Source organism: Microcaecilia unicolor, chromosome 6 (genome assembly GCF_901765095.1).
Source record: "Microcaecilia unicolor chromosome 6, aMicUni1.1, whole genome shotgun sequence".
Taxonomy (NCBI): Eukaryota; Metazoa; Chordata; class Amphibia; order Gymnophiona; family Siphonopidae; genus Microcaecilia; species Microcaecilia unicolor.
The window spans coordinates 74,590,127-74,615,979 of NC_044036.1; the positions used below are offsets into that span (position 1 = coordinate 74,590,127).

Consider the following 25,853-nt stretch of genomic DNA (forward strand, 5'->3'; position numbering starts at 1 on the left):
GTTCCAACTATATAGACATGGAAATAAAGGGGGCAAATACCTAGCTCGCCTCATAGCACCTAAGAGTGCATCCAGAAATATAACAGCTATAAAAACTACAGAGGGGACACTTATACACACTAATCATGAGATCAGGCAAGCTTTCCAAACATATTATCAACAGCTTTATAAGGCTACGGATCAGGAGGGACTACCAGGTGAACTTTATTTAGAGGGCCTACGCCTTCCGAGGTTACAAAGCAGTGACCAAAATCATTTGAATGCTAAGATTAGTGATGAGGAGGTAACCTGGGCCATAACTCAGAGCAAGACAGACAAAGCCCCAGGCCCAGATGGCTATAAAGCGGAATTTTATAAGCTGATGGGGGACTCGGTGATTCCTACCCTAGCTAAGGTATTTAATGAATGGATGGATAAGGGTAAGATGCCTGAGCATTTAAACCTGGCCCGAATAGTAGTATTTCCTAAGCCTAAAAGAGACGAAAAACTAGTCACATCTTACAGACCTATCTCTCTACTTAATCAGGAAGCAAAACTATTTGCCAAAATACTAGCAAATAGACTAGGCAGAGTATTACCTGAGCTTATACATCCAGCGCAAGTAGGATTTGTACAAGGCAGATCAACTACGAAAAACATAAGGTACATTATGGCGGCCTTGGAAAGATTGGGGCACTCCAAAGAACAAGCTTTAATGATAAGCTTTGACGCAGAAAAAGCATTCGATAGAGTGGAGTGGCCCTTTCTATACTCGGTGCTAGGAAAATATGGATTCAATGGCAATTTTGTGCAAGCGCTTAGAGCATTGTATAACTTACCGAGAGCGCAAATACTGATAAATGGCAATGTATCAGGAGAAATACAGATTGGTAGAGGAACAAGACAGGGGTGTCCTATGTCGCCCCTTCTTTTTGCGCTCCAATTGGACCCGCTTATAAGGGATATATATGATTGTAAAGCGATATCTGGGGTACAATTTAAGAAACAGGATTTCAAGCTGGCTGCATTTGCAGATGATCTGTTAATGATAATAACAAAACCAAAGAAGACACTTGAAGATCTTTTAGAGATCTTCCGCGAATATGGAGATTATTCAGGCTTCAAACTGAACATGGACAAATCGGAGGCCCTGGCGATCAATGTGAGTATCCAAAGCTTATGGCTAGATGGATTCCCTTTGAAACAAACACATAATCCCTTTACGTACTTGGGTATATTGCTACCAATTAGACCGAGAGAGACATATCAATTAAATGTAGCAAAATTATTAGAACAGACCTCTCAACAACTAAACTACTGGGGCACCTTGACGCTATCCCTGTCGGGGAGGATCAGCCTTATAAAAATGGTCATACTACCAAGGTGGCTTTATGCACTACAGATTTTGCCTATAGCATTACTAAAGAAAGATATAAAACAACTATATCGGTTAATGTTTAGGTTTTGTTGGGACAAGAAACGAGCTAAGATGCAGCAACAATATATGTTGGGAGGTTGGAAACAGGGAGGACTGGGAATACCCAACATTAAATTTTATAATATGGCCTGCCTTTTACGACATGTGAGGGATAGGATTTGCCAAACTCAAGAACATACACCCCTTGAGATAGAAGAAGAGCTCTTTAGTCCATATCGCGTTATTACACTACTACACTTGAGGAATGCAGAAATACCACAAAAACATAGAAATAATGTACTACTTAAACCAATAAGAGAAGCATGGAGGTTTATAGGGACATTGCTGGGAGGGGACTCAAAAATCACTGAACTTATCAATATTAAAGGGAACCCAGCCTTTATACCAGGGATGGAAAACAAAACTTTTGACAGATGGGAACAATTGGGGGTAACTGAGCTAGCAGATGTTTTAGATGCAATGGGCGGCATCAAACCGCTGACACTGTTGATAGGACAGAACGAACAAAGCTGGGGAGATAGGTATGCACATTGCCAACTGAAGCACTATATACAATCACTAAACAAAGAATTATTGAATAAAAAATTAGGAAATCAAATTAAGATTTTCTTTGATGAGATTACTGAACATGCCCCCTCCATATCACAAATACATCAAAAGCTGTGGAGTCTTGCCCCGGGGAAAGATTTGACGCAGATCCGGCAGAAATGGGAAAAGGATGTGGGAAGGGCATTGGACACATGGGATATGACAACACAGCTTAAAAATATCCCATATATAATAGGAGGAGCTGACTATAGAGAGTGTGCGTACAGAGTATTACACAGAGCATACTTTACCCAAGTGCAACTGTTTAAATCGGGGGGAATTGAAACAGCTATGTGTTTAAAATGTAATAATTTTGAGAATACATTATACCATGCATTGTGGGACTGTGTGCCAATACAACGCTATTGGAGGCAAATAACTACTTATCTTTCAGGGGTGGTGAGTAGTAGAAGAGACATGAATCCATTACAACTGGTATTAGATATGAATGAAACACAAAGGAGATTAAATGCTGACAAAACACTGTTGTGCCGAAAACTATATCTAGTAGCAAGAAAATGTATCATGCAACATTGGACTGTAGCCAACCCGCCGACCTTTTGGCATTGGCGCAACAAAGTGCATCAATTGCTGGTTTGGGAGGCCAAAGAAGCCAAAGGACATTGTAAAAGGAAAACCCGATTCTTAAAAATATGGGGATGTTACTTAGATAAGATGACACAGAAAGGACGTAGTCTTATTGTTAACTCCTTATAGGCAATACTATAAGATGACAGATACGGGTTTTGGCATATAAGAGTTGCTGGGAGGGGGGAAGGGAGGGGGGAGGAGGAAGAGGAAGGGGTGATTAAGGGAAAGGGGGGGGAATAAAGATCAAAGATTGGACATAAGGAGATCAACAAGAAAGGGGAATAGCATTAATTTAGGTGATTTGAACAGAATATATTGGAATGAGAGCAAATGATGTGGAACTGCATTGTATATAACTGTGGATGTAAATGCTTGTTAATATGTAGACTTGTTAAAAAAAATAACACACATTGTTGAACCATAAGCAAGGGGATGGGGGGGATGGGGGGGTGGGGAGAGGGAGAAAAAATTCACAGAAAAATTTGATGACACTTTAGTCAAAGGTCTGTTAAAGAAAACAGAGATCAATATTAAGTTTATGTTTATTGTCTAAGCATGTTGTAAACTGTGACATCAATAAAACAGTTAAAAAAAAAAAAAATAAATTATAATCTACAGCACTGCAAACTTTTGTGATATATTTTAATAGTGGTATATCAGACTACTACTACCACACCAGAACTTCCTCTTCATTCCCTGCACATCTCCCCCTCTGCACATCTCCTCTTACTTCATCAGTGGTCACTGCTCAGCTGTACTTTACCAAGGCACACAGCCAGCTGACTGACACACTCATCCATCCATATTCCCTTAGCTTTAACCTACACAGCTATATTGCATGGCCTGGCCCATTTTCCCTTCTTTCTTGTTCCAGTGCCCTGGATCCAGCTTATGCTAGAATGCTATATGCATATACCTCTTGGCCCACACATGCACAATGAACATATTTGTTGCAGGCCCAGATAATGAACCACTACCAGGGCTGAACTAAGCAGATGTACCTGTATAAAGTAGAAAAAGTTAAAACAAAAAAACAAAAAAAAAAACAAACCACAGCTGCACATTACATCCTTACCTTTCACCTTTGCAATGACTGTTCCTGCAGCACCAAGAATATCAACTGAATTGAGAGCTTGATGTTTATTTATCACAGCTTTCAACACACGTAGCAGCTCACCCAGACGTTCATGAACCATTTGATGTAAACCATCTTGATTTTCTGTAATTAAAGTGCGATACCAAATTTAGTCATGTAATTCTTGCAATAATTGTTTTCTACACAGAATAAAGAAAATCTCATATCTTGCTCACATACTCTTATATTTCATTCCAAACAGCTGAAATCAAAGCAGTTAAAGGAAGTTATTTTCTGTTAAAAATTTTTTGTTAACAAAATAGCTCCTTACATTTCCCTTTTAAAAATATTTGCTCTCATTTTGATCTTCCATTGTAGTATTATTGTTGCATCAAAGTTCTCTGGTTCCTTACTGGTTGAAAATAGTCTTCTGATAAGAAGTTATCAGTCACTTTCTAAAAGAAACATGAATAGTTTGATCCAACTGTGAAAAATCCCACTGTGAAGCAGCACTCCAGCCATCTCCCTAGGTCCTTAGGTTCAGCCATCTTCCTCCAGAACCTTCATCTACAGTCCTTTATCATTTCTGACCCCGGTGCACACCTTTTCCTCCATGCTCATCATCACCCCATTTGGGTAATCTTCTGTGAAAGAATGCCATGGCTGTTGCCAGCATCCTTACTTTTACTAAGGGGAAGCATGTTTTTCAATCTCCCCTTTGGTTACTTCTCCATAGGTGAAGCATGACCACACTGGGCTATTTTTAACCATCTCCTGTAATCTACTTTCTTCTTACTTTCGCAGCCATACTCATGTGGTTCAAAAGGTGCCTTCATAAGCAAAGCTAAAAACAAGATTAAAAGTGCAATGGAACAGGGAGACTTATGTAGTTTGACATGAAGTCCTTTCATGAAGCTGTAAGGCTATCAGCTGGAGCATGAAAGGCAGAGAAGACACTGAGATGCATTCTGATTACTACTACTACTACTATTTAGCATTTCTATAGCGCTACAAGGCGTACGCAGCGCTGCACAAACATAGAAGAAAGACAGTCCCTGCTCAAAGAGCTTACAATCTAATAGACAAAAAATAAATAAAGTAAGCAAATCAAATCAATTAATGTGTACAGGAAGGAAGAGAGGAGGGTAGGTGGAGGCGAGTGGTTACAAGTGGTTACGAGTCAAAAACAATGTTAAAGAGGTGGGCTTTCAGTCTAGATTTAAAGGTGGCCAAGGATGGGGCAAGACGTAGGGGCTCAGGAACTTTATTCCAGGCGTAGGGTGCAGCGAGACAGAAGGCGCGAAGTCTGGAGTTGGCAGTAGTGGAGAAGGGAACAGATAAGAAGGATTTATCCATGGAGCGGAGTGCACGGAAAGGGGTGTAGGGAAGGACGAGTGTGGAGAGATACTGGGGAGCAGCAGAGTGAGTACATTTATAGGTTAGTAGAAGAAGTTTGAACAGGATGCGAAAACGGATAGGGAGCCAGTGAAGGGTCTTGAGGAGAGGGGTAGTATGAGTAAAGCGACCCTGGCGGAAAACGAGACGGGCAGCAGAGTTTTGAACCGACTGGAGAGGGGAGAGGTGACTAAGTGGGAGGCCAGCAAGAAGCAGATTGCAGTAGTCTAAACGAGAGGTGACAAGGGTGTGGATGAGGGTTTTGGTAGAGTGCTCGGAAAGAAAGGGGCGGATTTTACGGATGTTGTAAAGAAAGAAACGACAGGTCTTGGCAATCTGCTGGATATGAGCAGAGAAGGAGAGAGAAGAGTCAAAGATGACCCCAAGGTTTCGAGCTGAGGAGACAGGGAGAATGAGAGAGCCATCAACAGAAATAGAAAACAGGGGGAGCGGGGAGGTGGGTTTGGGGGGGAAAATGAGAAGCTCGGTTTTGGTCATATTTAATTTCAGGTGGCGTTGAGACATCCAGACAGCAATGTCAGACAAGCACGCTGAAACTTTGGTTTGGATGCAAGGTGAGATATCAGGGGTAGAAAGGTAGATTTGGGAGTCATTAGCATAGAGATGGTAGGAAAAGCCATGGGATGAGATTAATGAACCAAGGGAAGAAGTGTAGATAGAAAAGAGGAGGGGACCAAGAACAGAACCCTGAGGTACGCCGACAGGCAGAGGGATAGAAGTAGAAGAGGATCCACCAGAGTGAACACTAAAGGTGCGGAGGGAGAGGTAGGAAGAGAACCAGGAAAGGACAGAGCCCTGGAATCCAAGTGAGGACAGGGTATCGAGAAGTATGCTGTGATCGACAGTGTCAAAAGCAGCGGAAAGATCAAGAAGAATGAGGATGGAATATTGACCTCTGGATTTAGCCAGTAATAGGTCATTGGAGACTTTAGTAAGCGCAGTTTTGGTTGAGTGGAGAGGGCGAAAACCAGATTGTAGTAGGTCAAGAATAGCATGTGAGGAGAGAAAATCAAGGCAGCGGCGGTGAACAGCATGCTCAAGTAATTTGGAGAGAAAAGGAAGGAGGGAGATGGGTCGGTAATTAGAGGGACAAGTAGGGTCGAGTGAAGGCTTCTTAAGGAGAGGTGTGACCACAGCATGTTTAAAGGCAGCAGGGACAGTCGCAGTGGAAAGTGAGAGGTTGAGAATGTGACAGATAAAAGGAATAAGAGCAGGAGAGATGGCATTAAGAAGGTGGGTGGGAATGGGATCAGAGGAACAGGTGGTACATTTTGAGGAAGAAAGGAGAAATGTAGTGTCTTCAATAGTAACTTCAGGAAAGGAGGAAAGGGAATGAGGGGAAGGAGAGAGAGGGGAACGGACTAGTGGAGGGAGAGGTGGTGAGGTAGAGAAAGCAAGGTTTATCTTTTGAACCTTGTTGTGAAAGAATTCAGCAAGGGTCTGAGAAGATAATGAAGGGGGAGTTGGGGGAGGGGGCACCTTGAGGAGAGAGTTCAATGTGGTGAAGAGAAGTCGAGGATTAGAGCCAAGAGAGTTGGTCAGTTGGATATAATAATCCTGTTTGGCACGTAAAAGAGCAGATTGGAAGGAGGTCAGCATGAACTTAAAGTGTAAGAAATCATTGATTGAAGATGTCTGGTGCCTAAGACATTATGAACTTTATAAATACTGGAGCATAGTGGTAGGTAGGCATGGTATCATTGTAATCATTACCCAGCACATAATGCTTGATAAAAGAATGAAACGATGACCATGCAAGGACAACTACCTAGCTTCTGTCCAGGATGTCACCTTGGTCCATGTGGAGTGCAACCAAATAGTGGGTGAAACCTTTTTCAATTTAAGAGACAAACTGAAATAATTGCTTCCCTAATCTATTGAGGCCTTAAAAGCAGCATCCCTTTCTCTAGCCCACTGTGCAGAAGATGACTCGACCCATGAAAAAGGTTCAACACTTTCAAGTACAGAAGCAACACTCTGGGAATGTCCAAAAAACACAGTCACTGTCCCTGTCCACCCTACAGAAGGCCAAAAGATAAGTCAATCAATTGAGAAAGGCAAAATGACTTTAGGTGTAAAAAAAAAACAGGTGGCACTGTGAGTGTCAAGAAAGTAAAATAGTGATCTCTGTAAGAAAAGCTTGTAATTCCAACACACACCTAGTCAAGCACACAGCCACTAAAAGCACAGCTTACAATGTCAAATCTTTACATAAGTACATAAGTAATGCCATACTGGGAAAAGACCAAAGGCCCATCGAGCCCAGCATCCTGTCCCCGACAACGGCCAATCCAGGTCAAGGGCACCTGACAAGCTTCTCAAATGTACAAACATTCTATACATGTTATTCCCAAAATTCTGGATTTTTCCCAAATCCATTTAGTAGCGGTCTATGGACTTAGCTTGAAAGTTGGACTTACCAACCAACTCAAGACTACAGAAAGATTCCATTGTAGCATCACCACCTGGTGCAGTGAATTCAATCATTTCACCCCATGCAAAAAATCTAGCCCTGTCCAGATGAGATGCAAAGATGCGCCTTCTACCCAACCTCGGTAATAAGCCGAGCCATGACTTGAATCCTGAGCAATCTTAAGCATGAGACCTCCCTGCAGAAAGTCCAGAACCACAGGAATGCTCACTTGCTGTGCCAGGGAGCCCTGATTTTCACACACAGTCTTAAACATGCACCAGAGCCAAACATAAGCCAGAGAGGTGGAGGTCATCTGTGCTTTCAGGAATGTGGTTATTATTGAAGAATAATCTTTGTGCTCCAAATATCTATCTTTCAAGGGCCAGGTTGTAAGCAAAAGGGGTCTGGATCCAACAAGAGCCTTTTGCACAAAAGGTTTCCAGTGAGGGAACCTTTAGAGTGGACTATGGCGTGACCAAAACCCTTTTTTTTTTTTCAGCTGAAACTGAATCTGCAGCCAAAATTCACCACTCAGTTTCAGCCAAAACTGAAGCTAAAACTAGACCAGTCCCCCAATCAGAACAGCCCTCATTTCTTCCCTCCAACTTCCTTAACTAGCAACTAGACCACTAGGTGATAAGGCAGGCCCAGGGAGTCATCGGCATTGGTCTACAGATGGAGGGGAGTGGGGTGAGGGTCGACGCAGCAGCCTTTGGGTGGTTCTGGGGGGACATAACCAAACGTTTCAGTCAAAAACGAACTAACATTTTCAGCCAAAGCCAAAACAAGGCCAAATGCAAATTTCAGGCCGGTTTTGGCGCCAAAGCCAAAACAAATTCAGTCAGCCCCTGGAGCGCAAAGTTCAGGGCTGGCTCAGTGCATTAATTCCTTGAGTACCCAGATTTCTTCTCTGACTGAAGAATCACCTAACCTTGGCATTTCTGCAGACACCATTAAGTCATAGACTGGTACCCCAATGATTCACCAACAACAAGAATGCTCAGGAGACCAACTCCCAGTTGCCCAGATCCAAATGTTCTAACTAAAAAGTCTGTCTGAACATTTTATACTCCTGCTATGGTGAACCACTGACATGGCTACCAGATGTCTCTCTGCCCACTGAGAGAGTATGGCAATCACCGGTGCCACCACTGTACTCTTGTTGCCTCCTTTCCTGTTGCCATACGCCACTGTTGCCATACTGTCTGACAAATTTCTCACCTCAAACTCCATCAACATATGGCCCTGGCCTTCAGTCAGTTGATGGACCGGACCCGTCTCCTGGCTCAACCAGAGAGCCTGCTTCACCATACCTCGACAGTGAGCCCCTTCAACCCATAGTTACTACTATCTACTTGTGAATCCATGCCCTTGAGCAGATGTGATGGAGCACACCACCAAGCAAGTAACTTACTGACTGATGCCAATAGAAAAAGGCAAACTTTCTACTCTTGTGATCAAGGGGAACATCTGGATAAAATGGGGCCTTGTATAAGCTCCTGCCCAAGGAACTAACATCCAGAATCCACAGCATAAAATCCAGAATCCTGGAGGAAAAGTCCCTAGTCTGTTATTGAGGTGGACATGAGGGAAGCCACTGCTTGCTCCGGGATTGGTAGCATGGAACATTGCTACTAATTGGGTTTCTGACAGGTACTTGTGACCTGGATTGGCTACTGTTGGAAGAAGGATACTGGACTAGATGGACCATTGGTCTGAGCCAGTATGGCTATTCTTATGTTCTTATGAAAACAATCCCAGACTCTTGGAGTTCCCTGGACCTGGAAGTTTTGGAGTTGAGAAGTCAGCCCTGTTCATTATCTTCCTGATCGGATACACTGCAGATGCTTGTATCAAACCATGTCCCCAGGTATTCCAGAGATAAAGAGTGCAATAGATAGCTTGGGCTAGATAGTAAACTGTGAGAAAAGCAAACACCTGAACCACCCTACGAGTGAAGGCTCTGGCCTTTTCCTTTGCACAGATCAACCAGTTGTCCTATTACGGATGAACTCATATTATCTCCCAGTGCAAGAAGGCTGCTATGGCCACTATGATCTTCAAGAAGGTTCTCAGAGTTGTGGATAACTTGTAGGGCAGTGCTCTGAACTGTAGTGCTAGCTGAACACAGAGAAGCAAAGGAACTTCTAATACTGCTCCCAAATTGAGATTTGAAGAAAGGCCTCTGAAAAGTTGAGCAAAGAAAACAAATTCACCTTTCCAGAGCACCACAATCACTGACTGCAGATTTTCCACACAGAAACACACACCCAAAGAGTGGCATTAACCCCTTTCACCCCTAACTGATGAAGGTCCTGAAGAATCTCAGCTGCCTCTATTAAGCACCAACCCACAAGAAGAAACCACAAAGGCACTGGAAAGAGTTTCTGTGAACTCCAGAGCTTAACAGTGCTCGAACAAGGACCCATTAATCCATCATGACACTGACCCACTCCAAACAGGTGAAGGTAGACTCACTGGGAACTCGACTTCCATGGCCAAAGACCCAGCCCCATCTCAAGATTTACATGCTTCTCAAAAAAGACTGGTTCTTCTTGAAATGACTCAAATGCACGAACAAGGAGGAAGCCTGCTTGCTCAAGTTAAAAAAACAAAAACAAAACCTTCTCCTTGGCACAAGAGTTCTCTGAAAACATCATTCATGGAAGACAGTGTGGTCCTCAGGGAGTTCTATGGTCTCGCTTCACCTCTAGTACTTAACCAATGTTCCAAGTTGCTCCCCAGGCGTTTACCCTGAAAAGGAAGCTGGCCGAGGCACACCTTGGAGCCTGAATTGACTGAGCAATTTTGGAGCCAGTCATCTCTATGCCACAGGCCTGGCTTTGATCAGGACAAGATCAAATAAAGTGTTCATCGACAAAGGCCACCACAGACTCCAGACATGCTGTCTCAAGAGATTCTGGGAGCTGCTGGATCCACCAAGAGGATTATACCAGCCTTGTATATCACAGCTTGGAGCCCCAGTGCCAAAGATGCAAACCTCTGCTTGAAGAGTGCTTTAAACTTTCCTGTTATGCGACTCCTTTATGGTTAAGCTACCCTCAACTGGGATAGTTGTCTTTTGGGTAATGGCCATCCCCAGGGCATTCACTTTGGGACAACAGCGTTGTTGGTCCAAATCTTCCCACAGTACTGGAAAAATCTTTCCCATGAACCTTCTACTTTCACCACCTCCTCTAATGCTTCTCATTCGACAAGGATCATCCTGCATAGCATTTTGCAAAGGGGAAAAGGACTTGTGAGGCTTCAAGCCCTCCAAAATGGATTACTGTCTGTTGTCTCCTTGACTAGGGAATCTGCCATCTGCAGAGAGGAAGCCATCTGTGAAATGACTGATGGCAATTAATCCTGTTGAAACAACTGAACAGCTGATTTGTCTCCCCTTAAAAGGGAGGATATCTTGGGAGAAAGGATTTCTAGGAGGAAACCCACACCACCACGCTGCTAAACAGTTTGCCCTTAGCTTCCGGAAGAGGCTAAAAACCTCTCTCTTCCCAAAGACTGCTTCATAAAAACCATTATGATGTCTGTCTCCTCATATTATCCGCCAGACTTCCTGATTAAGTTCTTTTGACTCATGTACATACTTCAACAGCTTTTTGCTTTGTCACACCCATTACGTAAACCGCACTGAACCCTAAAAAGGGGACTTTAGAGGTATACAAGAACTGATATGATTTGATATCAAGTGGATACAACCAGCAAGACAGAAATTACAATTCTGAAACAAAGAAATTGTAAACTGCTAACCAGACCACTGTACATTATGAAGAGAGAAAAAGATGCAATTCAATCAACATTCTTAAAGGCAAATGTTTTTGGCTTTAGCTCACACTTTTTTCAGTAGCTCAAAATGAATTATATTTAAGAACACCAGGTATCCCTGTCCCCAAGAACTTACAATCTTATTTTTTCACCTGAGGAAATGAGATGAAGGAGTTGAACAAGCATTCTCTAATTGTCAGCCTGGCACTCTAACCACTATGCTATTCATGATCCCCCTACAAAGGGCTACAGTATTTCCAGAAGAAATCATCAATTAATTATTCTGTATCTTTAAAGAAATCTTCACGATGCAAAACATCCTGAATAAATAGGGTTGCCAATTTTTTTTGCAAAGAAAAGAGAAAGGAGACATCTACCAAATAAATGCAGTAGACAACTTTGACACCTGTAGGCCACATCAAGGGGGCGCGTGGGTGGGGGAGTATAAGACATTAAACTCTTCATCCCTCAGTCCCCTAATATACATATGTGAACCACACAATGGTAAACCCACACATTCTGTAACTGCAGAACCCACTAACCCTTTCCCCAACACAGTGAGTGCAAGCCAGAGCCAGGACACTTCCCCATTGAACTTCTGATATAAAAAAAAAGTTCTATTATCTCAATCAGCATCAAAAACCCTCCCAATACCAGGCATATAGTGAACGAATACAAAAAACTCTACAGACTTCACGAGCAAGAGCAAATTTACTACTAGGCTAAAACTTAAACAAGGATCGTACCTAAAACAACAAAAAACCCACTAAGAAAACTAAAAAACACAGAACCTCACCAAATACAAAATAAATGACCAATGGACAGATACAGTATATTACAAAATTGGGCTCGGAGATGGCTGCTAAAGTACCAATGAAAGAGAAAATTAGGTTCTTACCTTGGTAATTTTCTTTCCTTTAGTCATAGCAGATGAAGCCATTACGTATGGGTTATGTCCATCAACCAGCAGGGGAGATAGAGAGCACTCAAACTTTCACAGTGCCCTCTTGGCCAGCTAGCTCCACTGCCTCTTCAGTATTTGAAGCTTCCAAAGCAGTATGGCAAACCGCAATGGGAATCACAAGAGTTTTCCTCACAGCGAACGATGGCCCATCACAAGGGCATGAACTCATAAAGGAGGGAATGCACATCCTCCTGGAGGGAATAAACTCATCCTCCTTATTGTATAAGTGGAGGGGAACACACGCGCCTCCTGGAGGGAATCACACATCCTCCCAACACACTGGAGGGAATGAACTCATCCTCCTATTTATAGAACTGGAGGGGAACACACGCGCCTCCTGGAGAGAATCAACACATCCTCCAAAAAAAACATGCTGGAGGGAATGAACTCATCCTCCTAAATTTAAACTGAACATGAATCCTGAAGATTGTTTTCCAACTTTCTCCCAAGGAAGGAACTTCAGGAAATTAGAACAGAACCTGAAAAACAGATTCACAGCATACAGACAATCATACAGGGAGGGCTCATGGCTTCATCTGCTATGACTAAAGGAAAGAAAATTACCAAGGTAAGAACCTAATTTTCCCTTCCTTGTCATCAAGCAGATTAAGCCATTACGTATGGGATGTAACAAAGCAATCCCTAGATAGGGTGGGAACAAGCCACACCACGCGCTAGCACTTGTGCACCAAAACGCGCATCCCTCCTGGCAGCCACATCCAGCCTGTAATGTCGGGCAAAGGAGAGCTTAGAAGCCCATGTTGCTGCACTGCATATCTCTTGAAGAGAGAGTGCTCCAGTTGCAGCCCAAGAGGAAGAAATCGCTCTAGTAGAATGTGCCTTAAAGGCTACAGGCGGAACCCTGCCGGCCAGCAGATAAGCTGAAAAGATAGTTTCTTTGAGCCAGCGGGCAATAGTGGCTTTAGACGCTGGAGACCCTCTGCGAGAACCGGATAGCAAACAAACAGATGATCAGAAGTCCTGAAAGAGTTAGTAACTCGCAGATACTGCAGCAGAGTCCTGCGCACATCCAAAAGGTGCAGCTGCCCAAAAGATTCTGGAAACTCTTCCTCTGAAAAAGAGGGCAAGAAAATAGGCTGGTTTAGGTGAAAGGCTGAAACCACCTTAGGCATAAAGGAAGGCACAGTCCGAACCGTGACTCCGGACTCTGAAAATTGCAGAAATGGGTCTCTACAGGACAGCGCCTGGAGCTCTGACACCCGTCTCGCCGAGGTAATGGCCACCAGAAAAACGGCCTTCAGTGTCAAATCTTTCTCCGATGCTCGCCGAAGCAGCTCAAAAGGAGATGCCTGCAGGGTTTTCAAAACTAGCCCCAGGTTCCAAGCTGGAGGTCGGAGCCGAAGCACCCCTCTGAGAAACCGTGACACATCTGGGTGAGCAGCCAAAGACACGCCTTCCACCTTACCACGAAGGGAGGCCAACGCTGCCACCTGCACCCGCAGGGAATTATAGGCCAAGCCTTTTTGTACACCTTCCTGCAAAAAGTCCAGAATCGGCGAGACAGGAGCCCGCATTGGAGCAATGGCTCTGGAAGCACACCAAGACTCAAACAGGCACCAAATCCTGGCATAAGCCACGGAAGTGGACAGCTTGCGGGCTTGCAGGAGAGTGGAAATAACTTTATTGGAATAACCTTTATCCCTCAATTGCGTCCTCTCAATAGCCATGCCGTAAGACCAAAGCGGCCGGCGTCCTCCATGGCTACCGGTCCCTGAGTCAACAGGTTCAGTACCAGAGGTAACGGCAGAGGAGCCTCCAGGAACATCTGTCGGAGGTCTGCATACCAAGGTCTCCTTGGCCAATCCGGGGCGATGAGGACCACTTCTCCTGGGTGCAGCCGAATCCGCAAGAGCAGGCGCCCTATCAAGGGCCATGGGGGAAACACATAAAGTAGACCCGGAGGCCAGGGTTGAGCCAAGGCATCCAACCCCGCCGAGCGAGGATCTCTCCGTCTGCAGAAGAAGCACGGGACTTTGGTATTGGCACTTGTCGCCATTAGATCCATCACGGGCTTGCCCCATTTGGCACAGATCTGCAGGAAAACTTCGTCTGCCAGATTCCATTCTGCTGGATCGATCTGATGCCTGCTCAGATAATCGGCCTGCACATTGCTCTGACCTGCAATATGAGCTGCCGACAGACACTGAAGATGCAGCTCGGCCCAGTGGCAAATCAGTTCGGCCTGCGCGGCTAGTGCTCTGCACCTTGTTCCGCCTTGTCGATTTATATAGGCCACCGTTGTCGTGTTGTCCGACATCACTCTGACAGCCAATCCTTCCAGGGTCACTTGAAAGGCCAGAAGCGCCTGAAACACCGCTTTCAACTCTAGGCGGTTGATGGACCACTCCGACTCCTCGGGTGTTCATAGACCCTGGGCATGCTTCCCCTTGCAGTGTGCGCCCCAGCCCTTCAGGCTGGCATCTGTTACCACCAGGCACCAAATGGGGAGCATCAGCGGCATTCCTCACCGCAGCATGCTGTCCGAGAGCCACCACTCCATGCTGAGTCGGGCCGCAGGGAGCCAAGTAAGTCTGCATTGGTAATCCTGAGAAATAGGAGACCATCTCCGGAGTAGGGAATACTGTAGAGGTCTCAGGTGCGCTCTCGCCCAGGGTACCACTTCCATCGTGGCCGTCATCGATCCCAGCAGCTGGACAATGTCCCAAGCTCGCGGGCGGGGCATCCTCAGGAGCAGACGGACCTGATTCTGAAGCTTGCACCGCCTTAGCTCGGGTAGGAACACATAGCCCGAGACTGTGTCGAACCTGGCCCCCAAAAACTCTAGAGAATGTGAAGGGGACAGGTGACTTTTGGCCATATTGACGACCCAGCCTAGAGATTGCAGTACTGAGACCACTCTGGCTGTAGCTTGTAAGCTCTCTGTTGCAGAGTCTGCTCTGATGAGCCAGTCGTCTAGGTACGGGTGAACCCTGATACCTTCTCGCCTGAGAAAAGCAGCTACTACCACCATTACCTTCGAAAAGGTTCGGGGAGCTGTGGCGAGGCCAAAAGGCAAGGCCCTGAACTGGAAATGTTTTCTCAACACCGCAAACCTCAGAAACTTCTGGTGCGGGGGCCAAATCGGTATGTGCAAGTAAGCTTCTTTCAGGTCTAGAGACGTGAGAAACTCTCCTGGCTGTACCGCCGCAATGACGGAGCGCAGGGATTCCATGTGGAAATGCCGCACTCTCAGGGACTTGTTCACTTCTTTTAAGTCCAGAATAGGGCGAAAGGACCCACCTTTTCGCGGCACCACAAAGTAGATGGAGTATCGGCCGCAGCCTTGCTCGGCGGGAGGCACCGGGGTCACTGCCCCTAACTGAATCAGACCTTGTAAAGTCTCCTCCACCGCCGCCCGTTTGACGGCAGAACCGCATCGGGACTCCACAAACACGTCTCTTACTGGGGCGTTGAATTCTATTCTGTATCCATCTCTGATCAGGTCCAGAACCCACTGATCTGAGGAAATCTTGGCCCACTCCTCGACAAAGAGGGAAAGCCGTCCTCCGATGACAGGCATCGAGGAGAGGGCCGGCGCACCATCATTGAGAGGGTCTTGAGCCACCGACTGCGGAACGCTTGTCCGAGCGAAAGGAGTTCCTCTGCTGACCACGGGCACGTGAAGTGAACCCAGCAGAACGTCCCGGGCTGTACGTTCTAGCTTCACGGAAGCGAGGTCTGTACGAGGAGTGGACCGCCTGGCCCTTAGAGGAAGGCCTCTGCCTATCTTCGGGCAAGCGCTGGGGTTTTGGATCACCCAGGCCTTTCACAATTTTCTCCAACTCCTCACCAAATAGGAGAAGTCCTCTAAAAGGCAACTTCACCAACCTTTGCTTAGAGGCCATGTCCGCGACCCGCCACTGCTACTGCAATTTGTTTAGCCGAAGCTCTGACAAGGTCATAAAGGGCATCAGCCAGAAAGGACAAGACCACCTCCATCCGCGGAGCCACATCCAAGAAGGGCTCCGCTCCATCTCCGGGCTGAGCCACTGCCTGTTGCAGCCAAGCTAGGCAGGCTCTAACAGCATAACAGCTGCATGCAGACGCCTGAACAGTGAGACCTGCAATTTCAAAGGACCGTTTCAATGCTGTTTCCAGCCTACGGTCTTGAACATCCTTCAGGGCAACACCTCCTTCAACAGGGAGGGTAGTTCTCTTTGTCACCGCAGTGACTAGGGCATCCACTGTAGGCATTTGAAATTGAGCCATATGTCCCTCACGCAGAGGGTATAACTGCCCCATAGCCCTGGAAACTCTCAAAGGTCCCTCGGGGTCAGCCCACTGAGCCGAAACAAGCTCTAGGATGGAGTCATGCAAAGGGAAGGCCCGAGCAGCTTTCTTGGTACTAGCCATCCTGGGATTACCCGAGGAGGCCATGCCACTGTCAGGATCTTCAATCGAGAGGGCCTGCAGGGTATCTGAAATAAGCGCTGGCAGCTCATCACGGTGGAAAATCCTCACCACGGAGGGATCATCCAGATCCTGTGGTAAATCCGCACCTGACTCTGGTTCCTCAGACCAAGAACGTCTGTCAGAGTTCTCCGAATCCTCACACCCCGACCACGGGGGGGGAAAAAGGTGCACCACAATCTGAAGGGGAATTAACCCTTCTGCGCTTATCTTTAGGCCAAGCATCCGGGAAAAAAGCCTCACTGGGCAGTCCCAGGCCAGAATCCATCGGGGGGGGGGGGGCAATCAGAGGAGCCTCAGGCGACCCTTGAGGAAGGGCTCTTTTCATCATGTATGCTTTATGCAGCAAAAGCACAAACTCCGGGGAGAAAATCTCACCCTGGGCACCCAAATCCTGTCCGGTGCTAGCCACTCCTGAAATAACCTCATCTCGAGGTGCCCCACCCGGCTCAGGTCTCTCCATGTCCACGGAGGCCGCGCCATGTGGTGTAAGCAAAATGGCGCCCGCTGCCAGCTCAGAGCGGGAAGAAACATTGCTCGCCATGCTCGGGCCGGCTCCAACGCCAGTACAGCACGATTTACAGAGCCCTGCTGCTGATTTGCGCTTGCCACAAGTGGAACAGCGCTTTACATTGTCCGCAGCCATCGCCGAAAAACGGCGGTAAAATCCAAGATGGTGGTTTCGCGCCAAAATCGCCCCGATCGCGGGCCCACCCCGGAGGAGTTGGAAAACACTCTTACCTCAAAGGATCTAGTGTACAACTACGATCCTGCTGAAAATCAGGTCAAAAACCTCTGTTCCAGCGTCTCTGCGTTTAAAAACGCGACGCAACTTTTTTTTTTTAAGCTGTGAGGAAAGCAGAGGTATTGAAGACTCCGGAGGCTCAGATGAGTGGGAAAGGCAGGGAAAGGGCGAACCTATATGCCTGCATCCACTGTTGGTGGGTAAGGACAGGGAAAGCAAGGCAATATGTCCACATCCACAGAGGTATGGGTAAGGCAGGGAAAGGGCTAACCTATGTGCCTTTAAAGTGAGGCTGCTATAGCCTCCAACACCCCGGTTAACAACTGGCAAGCCAGGAACCACCTCCTGGCAGATTTTTCTGGAGCTCGAACAAGCTGCAGCCACCCTGCTAGGGGAGATAGAGAATACTGAAGAGGCAGTGGAGCTAGCTGGCCAAGAGGGCACTGTGAAGTTTGAGTGCTCTCTATCTCCCCTGCTGGTTGATGGACATAACCCATACGTAATGGCTTCATCTGCTTGATGACAAGGAAGATAAGGATAAGGAAAAAAGCAAATTAGGTGAGGACGAGATGGCAAACAGTGCCTCGCAACAGGAGCTACTGAATACAGGTAGAATGACAGCAGATTGCCCAAGAAGTATTAAAAGCATTAGATTCTAAATTCAACAAACTTTGGGGGCAGAAGACACATACAGCATACACTTACTTATGCCTTCCGGCACATCAACCAGCTGGAAGGGAGAATTTCCACAACTGAAGACTACATTTGCAGTTATGAAAATGAAATCAAAGTGCTGCATGATTCTCTTCACTGCTATGCAGGCAAGCTGGAGGAGCTTAGGCCTCAGCATAGGCTTCCTGATGGGAGATAAGGCCTTCTTCAATAACATGGAACATGGCTGTTTCAGGTTTTACCACTCAAAGGAGCTGCAAGCCTCTGAAAACCAAACACGTGAATTGTCTAGATCATAACAGGAGTGATGTGCTGCGGCCATATGTGATTATCGCTAATTTTAAGCTATGCCCAGAAAGATGAACTTTGCCATAAGTACAAATTGAAGGGCAAAGTCCAATATGAGAATGCAATAATACACATATTTCAGTATTACTCAGCAGAATTAAAAGCTCAGTGGCAAGCTTTTGTGCTACTTTGTCAAGAACTTTATGAACAGAAAAACCATAAGGTATATTTTAATGTGGCCTGGACTGTGTAAGACATTTTAGAGGCAACAAAAAAACTTCATTGCTACAATGTCAGCTGTAAATGACCCTTCCTAAGGCCACACTTATCCGTTGTGAGTGCATCTGTGCAGTGGTGTTTGCCCGGTTGCATGGGCTGCAGTGGCTTAAAATATCTCCACTTGTTTTTGTACTGCTCAACATTCTACGGATCTCACTGGGTATGAAACTCCTCTTCACGACTGCTGAGTGACTTATTTCTCTTCTAAACTGAGCACCACATCATTCATAGCACCTGTGCAGTACACTAGTGGTGTTATTTCTAGTTTGTTTTCACTAAGCACAGCTGTGACAATAGTTTGTTTCTATGAGCTCACGGCACTTTTCGTTGAGTGGAAAGAAGTCCAAACAGTCAGCAAGGTAAAAAGGTGAAGTTAAAAAAAAATCTATTAGAATTAAAAGAAGATCCTTCATAAAATGGAAAAAGGATCTGAATAAAGAAAACAAGAAGCAACATAAGCACTGACAAGTTAGATGCAAAGCACTGATAAAGGTGGCTAAATGAGAACATGAAGAGAAACTAGCCACACAGGCAAAAACTCATAAAAGCAACTGTCAGGAATATCACAAGAAGAAATCCTGTGAGGAAATCCATGGAACCATTAGATCATCAAGGAGTAAAAGGGGCACTCAGGAAGGACAAGGCCATTGTGGGGAAACAATGAATTATTTGCTTTGGTCTTCACTGAAAATGATGTAAAAGATCTACCTGTACCAGAAATGGTTTTCAAGGGTGACAATGCAGAGAAACAAATACATCTCAATGAACTTGGAAGACATACCGAGACATAATTGACAAGCAAAGAGTAGTAAATCACCTGGACCAGATGGTACACACCCCCGGGTACTGAAAGAACAAAATTATAAAATTGCTGATCTGCTGTTAGTGATCTGTAACCTGTGATTAAAAACATCCATTGTACCTGAAGATTGGAGAGTAGTAAATGTAACTTCAATTTTTAAAAAGGGTTACAGGGGTGATCAGGGAAATTACAGTCTTGTAAGCCTGATGCAAAATAGTGTAACTTATTATAAAGAATAAAATTACTGAACAAGTAAACAAACATGGTTTAATGGAACAGGGTCAGCATGAGTTTGGCCATGGGAAGTCTTGCCTTACCAATTTCTTTCATTTCATTGAAAGGATGAATAAACATGAGGATAAAGGTGAGCCAGTTGATGTAGATTTTCAGGCAGCTTTTGACAAAGTCCCTCATGAGAGGCTTCTGAGAAAATTAAGCAAGCCATGGGATAGAAGGTAATGTTCTGATGTGGATTAGCAACTGGTTTGGATAGAAAACAGAGGGTAGGGTTAAATGAACATTTCTCTCAGTGGAATAGGATGAATAGTGACGTGTCACAGGTATCGGTATCTGTACTGGGACCGGCGATATTTAACATTTATAAATGATCTGGAAATTGCAACAAGTGAGATGATTACATTTGCAGATGACACAAAACTATTCAAAAAGCATGCAGACTGAAAACTTGCAGGAAGACCTTAAGAAATTGGAAGGCTGGGCATCCAAATGACTGATAACATTTAATGTGGACAAATTCAAAGTGATGCACACTGGGAAAAATAATCCCAATCACAGTTACTTGATGCTAGGTTCCCACTTTAAGAGTCAGCATCCAAGGGAAAAAAAAAAAGACATGGACAATGCACTGAAATCTTCCGCCCAGTGTGTGGCAGCAGCCAAGAAAGCAAACAGGATGTTAGGAATTATTAGGAAAGGGACGGAAAATATGACAAAGATTATAATGTCTCTGTATCACTCCATGGTGCGACCTCACCTTGAGTATTGTGCACAGGTATGAGTGCCGTATCTCAAAAAAGATATAGTGGAAGTAGAAAATGTTCAAAGAAAGGCAACCGTAATGATTAAGTGGCTAGAACTCCTCTCACATGAGGAAGCTTGGCAAAGAGACAGCTGAAGGGGGATATGATAGAGGTCTACAAAATCCGGAGTGGTATAGAACAGGTAAAAGTAAATTGATTTTTACTCTTTCAAAAAGTACACAAGACTAGAGAACATTCATAAGAACATAATAGCAATACTGGGTCAGACCAATGGTCTATCTAGCCCAGTATCCTGCTTCCACCAGTGGTCAATCCAGGTCACAAGTACCTAGCAGAAACCCAATTAGTAGCACCATTCCATGCTACCAATCCCAGGACAAGCAGTGGCTTCCCCCATGAACACCTCAATAACAGACTATGAACTTTTCCATACCTTTTTTAAACCCAGAAATGGGTCTTTGTACTTTTTGAATGAGTGAAAAATCGTTTCACCTCCAACCGTTGTACACCACTCAGGAGTTTGTAGATCACAATCATATCCCTCCTCAGCCATCTCTTTTCCAAGCTGAAGAGCGGTAACCTCTTTAGCCTTTCCTCATATGGGAGCAGTTCCATCCACCATCATTTTGGTCACTCTTCTTTGAACCTTTTCTAATTCCACTATATCTTGTTTGTCTCCTTATCAGACTATGGACCTTTCCTCCAGGAATTTGTCCAAAACGTTTCTAAACTCAGAAACGCTAACCGTTGTTACCACATCCTCCGGCAACAAGTTACAGAGCTTAGCTATTCTTCGAGTGAAAAAACATTTCATCCTATTTGTTTTAAAGTATTTCCATGCAATTTCATTGCTTGTCCTCTGGTCTTTACACTTTTTCAAAGATTGAAAAATCAATTCACTTCTATCTGTTCTACACCACTCAGGATTTTGTAGACTTCAATCATATCCCACCCTCACCCACCTTTTCCAAGCTGGAGAGCGCTAACCTCTTTAGCCTGTCCTCATATGCAAGGAGTTCCATCCCCTTTTATCATTTTGGTCACTCTTCTTTGAACCTTTTCTAATTCAGCTATATGTTTTTTAAAATACAACGACCAGAATTGAACACAATACTAAAGATGATGTGGCACCATGGAGCGATATAGAGGAATGTTAATAGGGTCATTCCATGCCCACCATCATGTTCTCCAATTTTGTTCAAATTTTATCTGTTGCGCGAGTCAGGTGTTAAACGAAGTTTCCCCAAAATTTGAGGTCTCTAACTGCAATAGTTGCAGATCTAGACCCCCTTTTCTGAAAGGTTGTCAGTCCATTAGCGCGTGACATTTACCAAAATGCCATTTTTGGGGTCTAATAAAATCCAAACACATTTATAAGAATAGCTAAAAAATTCAAATCCTGTACAGTTTTTGATGCTAATTCCGATGAAATACATTTTAACATTATAGATGCAAAATCCAGTCAAACAAGTTGACTCAAAGTGTGCATCAAAATTGGTCGCGACTCATCGGAACATATTTGGACCAATATTCAGACCGCAACAACTTCCATGCAAACAAAGATACGGACTTGAAATTTTGAACAAGCATTATGCTTGTGCTGGACATAATACTGCCAGATTTGCAACTAACCAGCATCTATAACCGCCATGCAGGATCTCTTCAAAGTTTGCACTGTCAGCGCAAATGGTAAAGTATACCAAAGTTCAAAGCCAATTATTAAAAAAGAGTCTGCCTGAATCAGCTTGTGAACAGTATCATCTGAAAGAGAAAATTGTGCTCTACAACACTGATATGTTTTTGTTTTGCAATGCCACCTTTAAGTAGCCATTTACTCAGGTCAAAGTATGTTATGTTTAGTACGCTTGATGCGCTAATTTTTCTTCATTTCTAGGAAATTGAGTCTTAATAGTCTCTTAAAAGTATTGATATAATTATTTATTCATTCGTATTTTATTTGTTGATTGTCCAATCGTTTATTGTGCGCTGTTATGGTGGATTGGAAACGTTTGTGAAACGTCAGTTGAACAGAAAGATGATTTCATAAGCTTTATGCATCCTCATGGTCCCGCTACTTCATTTTATTGGCCGGTAAGATGCGATACTTGCTGGATCCCAGAACAACTTATCATTGCTGCTATTCCAGCTCCATCAGTGACATCATCTGGTCGGCAATATAGTTTCCCTGAAACCGTTCTCTTGCAGATCAATGATGCTTTCAGAATGATGAAGTAACTGAAGAAGGCAGGCTTGGGAACCTGCAGTGAAGTAACTGAAGAAGGCAGGCTTGGGAACCTGCAGTAAAGAAACCCACAATCAGGCTTGGGATCCTGCTGTTACTGCATGGCTATCGGGCGTGGCCCCTATGGCAATGGGGATGCTGGTTTCAATGTGATAACCAGTAATGGCTCAGCCATCATGGACCAACGTAATACATCGCGCACACAAAATATAACATACTTTGACCTGAGTAAATGGCTACTTAATGGTGGCATTGCAAAACAAAAACATATCAGTGTTGTACAGCACAACTTTCTCTTTCAGATGATACTGTTCACAAGCTGATTCAGGCAGACTCTTTTTTAATAATTGGCTTTGAACTTTGGTATATTTTACCATTTGTGCCGACAGTGCCAACTTTGAAGAGATCCTGCATGGCGGTTATAGATGCTGGTTAGTTGCAAATCTGGCAGTATTATGTCCAGCACAAGCATAATGCTTGCTCAAAATTTCAAGTCCGTATCTTTGTTTGCATGGAAGTTGTTGCAGTCTGAATATTGGTCCAAATATGTTCCGATGAGTCGCAACCAATTTTGATGCACATTTTGAGTCAACTTGTTTGACTGGATTTTGCATCCATAATGTTAAAATGTATTTCACCAGAATTAGCATCAAAAACTTTACAGGATTTGAATTTTTTAGCCATTCTTATATGTTTGGATTTTATTAGACCCCAAAAATGGCATTTTGGTAAATGTCGTGCGCTCATGAACTGACAACCTTTCAGAAAAGGGGGTCTAGATCTGCAACTATTGCAGTTAGAAACCTCAAATTTTGGGAAACTTCATTTAACACCTGACTCACACAACAGATAAAATTTGAACAAAACTGGAGAACAAGATGGTGGGAACTTATTTTAATTTTAGACCACTTGGCATGGAATGACCCAATATACATAGAGGCATATTTTCAAAGCACTTAGCCTTCCAAAGTTCCATAAAAACCTATGGTGCTGTTGCCGACGAAGAGCCCGAGAACAACACGTTCCACTGGGCCAATCTCGCTACCTGAGTCCTTTTATGTAAAAGGGCGCAAAGACTACAGGCCTGCGGGCGGTGCCCAGCCCCCAGACACTGAAGACACGACGCGTGCCTATCAGTGAGCGAGATTACCCGGGCGCACTGGGTGCACTTCTTGAAGCCGCTGGGAGACTTCGATGACATGGGCGGAAAAATCACACCAGCAAAATCAAAACTCGTAATTGCGGTAAGGCACCAAAAAGAGGGAGAGAAAAAACTCGACCCCAGGCCTCAAAAGGGCCTACCCCGAAAACAAAAGGAAACTTAACGGGGCAAAAACTGGAAATACGGGAAGGGGAAAAAGACCAAAAAGGCCTTTCTCCGAAATCTCTTTTTTTTTTTTTTTTTAACTAGCAAAAAATCAAAAAGACGCGCGAGGGTCAACAAGGGGCGCAAACGACACAAACACGACCATACCGAGTGCGGACAAAAGAAGACTGACGAACACGAGCCGGTTCAGGCGGGAAGACGGCCGCGCATTCGCGGTGCGCATGGGCGCGCGAGGACTAGCAAAGGCCTTTGCTAGTGAAGTTTCCGATTGGAGGGGCTGCCGTGGACGTCACCCCCATCAGTGAGAACAAGCAGCCTGCTTGTCCTCGGAGAAACTGTCTTATCTCGAAAGGATGTGACAAGATGAAGAATTAAATTCTACGAACTACTCTGATGACAATTGGAAGCCAGCTAAATGTACTGTCACTGAGGATTGCAGCATGGTAAAGAGAAATATAAACTTCATAAATTACTAACTGGGAAAAGTGAAATGCGAAAGACTGCTGTAATAACGATTAAAAGCCCGCCAAAATTAACAGCTTAATAGCTAAGTGTGAAATGATGATGTACTACAAACAAGGTATTTTAAATAAATGTGGCTTGTCATCAAAATTCTAAACGCTGCATGCACTTCAAAGCAAGCGCCAACATGAACTGCTAAACAGTTCTGCTGTGAAAAAAACATAACTTACTTATCTCAAAAGTGTTTCACAGCTTTTTTTTAAACAACCAATGGTATGCACTCCAGAGTGAATGCTGGCATGAACTGCCGGACAGTTCTTCCATAGAAAAGGCATAACTTGCTTCTCTAAAAAGCGCATGATTAAACTACTTCACGGCTAGGAGTCAAGCAAAACAAAGTGAGTAATTATGAAGAAATAGCATATTTGCTGTAGTAAAACACAACACATCAATGATTAAAAGCTAAATATGAATACACGTGGAAAAGAGTGACTTAGAGTGTACAATGTTACATCACTGAACAATGCCCGTTAGATGCCAATGAAATATACTTAGCTGTTCTGTAAGATTAGAGCAAGGACAATCCCTCTTGCTCAAATTCAAAACAATGCCAACAACTCCTGACGTGATATATATATTGCGGGATCATGATGATGTTAACAGTGATGTCTACTAACATATGCAAATTAAATCGTGTTGGTGCTGAGAAGATTGGTTAATATCAAAAAGATGAATGATTGCAGTAGTAACGTTTACTCTAACACTCAGAGTGGATCATGAGAGATCATTCTATCACAGAATGTGAAATCTTCAATATTGCTGTAGGATGACTTGCTTAACATTTGGAAAAAGGCGAGTCTTCAATATTACTTATAGAGAGCTTACTTACTAATAAAAACAATGAGTTAATTTAATCACGTAGTGCTTCTCTTTTGTAGAAGGCTCCAAAAAATGCTTAATTGTTATTGGCAATCGCCAAAATGGGATACAACTAAATAAAAAAACAGTAAAGATAATATAAATATAAATAAATGCACATCATTTTTAACGGTTTCATGTTTAACATACCTTTGTTTTTATGTTTTAAACATCTTTTTGTTTATATATTTGATTTGTAATGTTATTTTATGCCTAATGCAGACCCCTGATTCAGGCTCTTGGTGCCAAAACACGGCTCGTGTTGGATCATTAAAGGAAGAATGAAAAATTGATGATTAAATAAACTGTGTCCCAATTTTGAAGGATCTTGATGCTTTTTTGTTATTTGGATTTTGCTCTGTACTTTGGACCCTCTCTGTGCTGTTTGTTTGACTGGCTCTAGCCAGTTTAGCAAGCACTGTATTCAACAGGCGAT

General features: G+C 44.1%; 1 protein-coding gene across 2 annotated transcripts in view; it reads right to left on the reverse strand.

Annotated features, from left to right (window-relative positions):
* ARHGAP29 (Rho GTPase activating protein 29) overlaps positions 1-25,853 on the reverse strand; it is a 321,071-nt gene that overhangs the window by 202,769 nt on the left and 92,449 nt on the right. For both annotated transcript variants that reach the window (XM_030206020.1, XM_030206021.1), the window contains exon 3: positions 3,672-3,815. In XM_030206020.1, the coding sequence (XP_030061880.1) occupies positions 3,672-3,815 (144 nt within the window). The remainder of the gene's footprint in view (positions 1-3,671; positions 3,816-25,853) is intronic.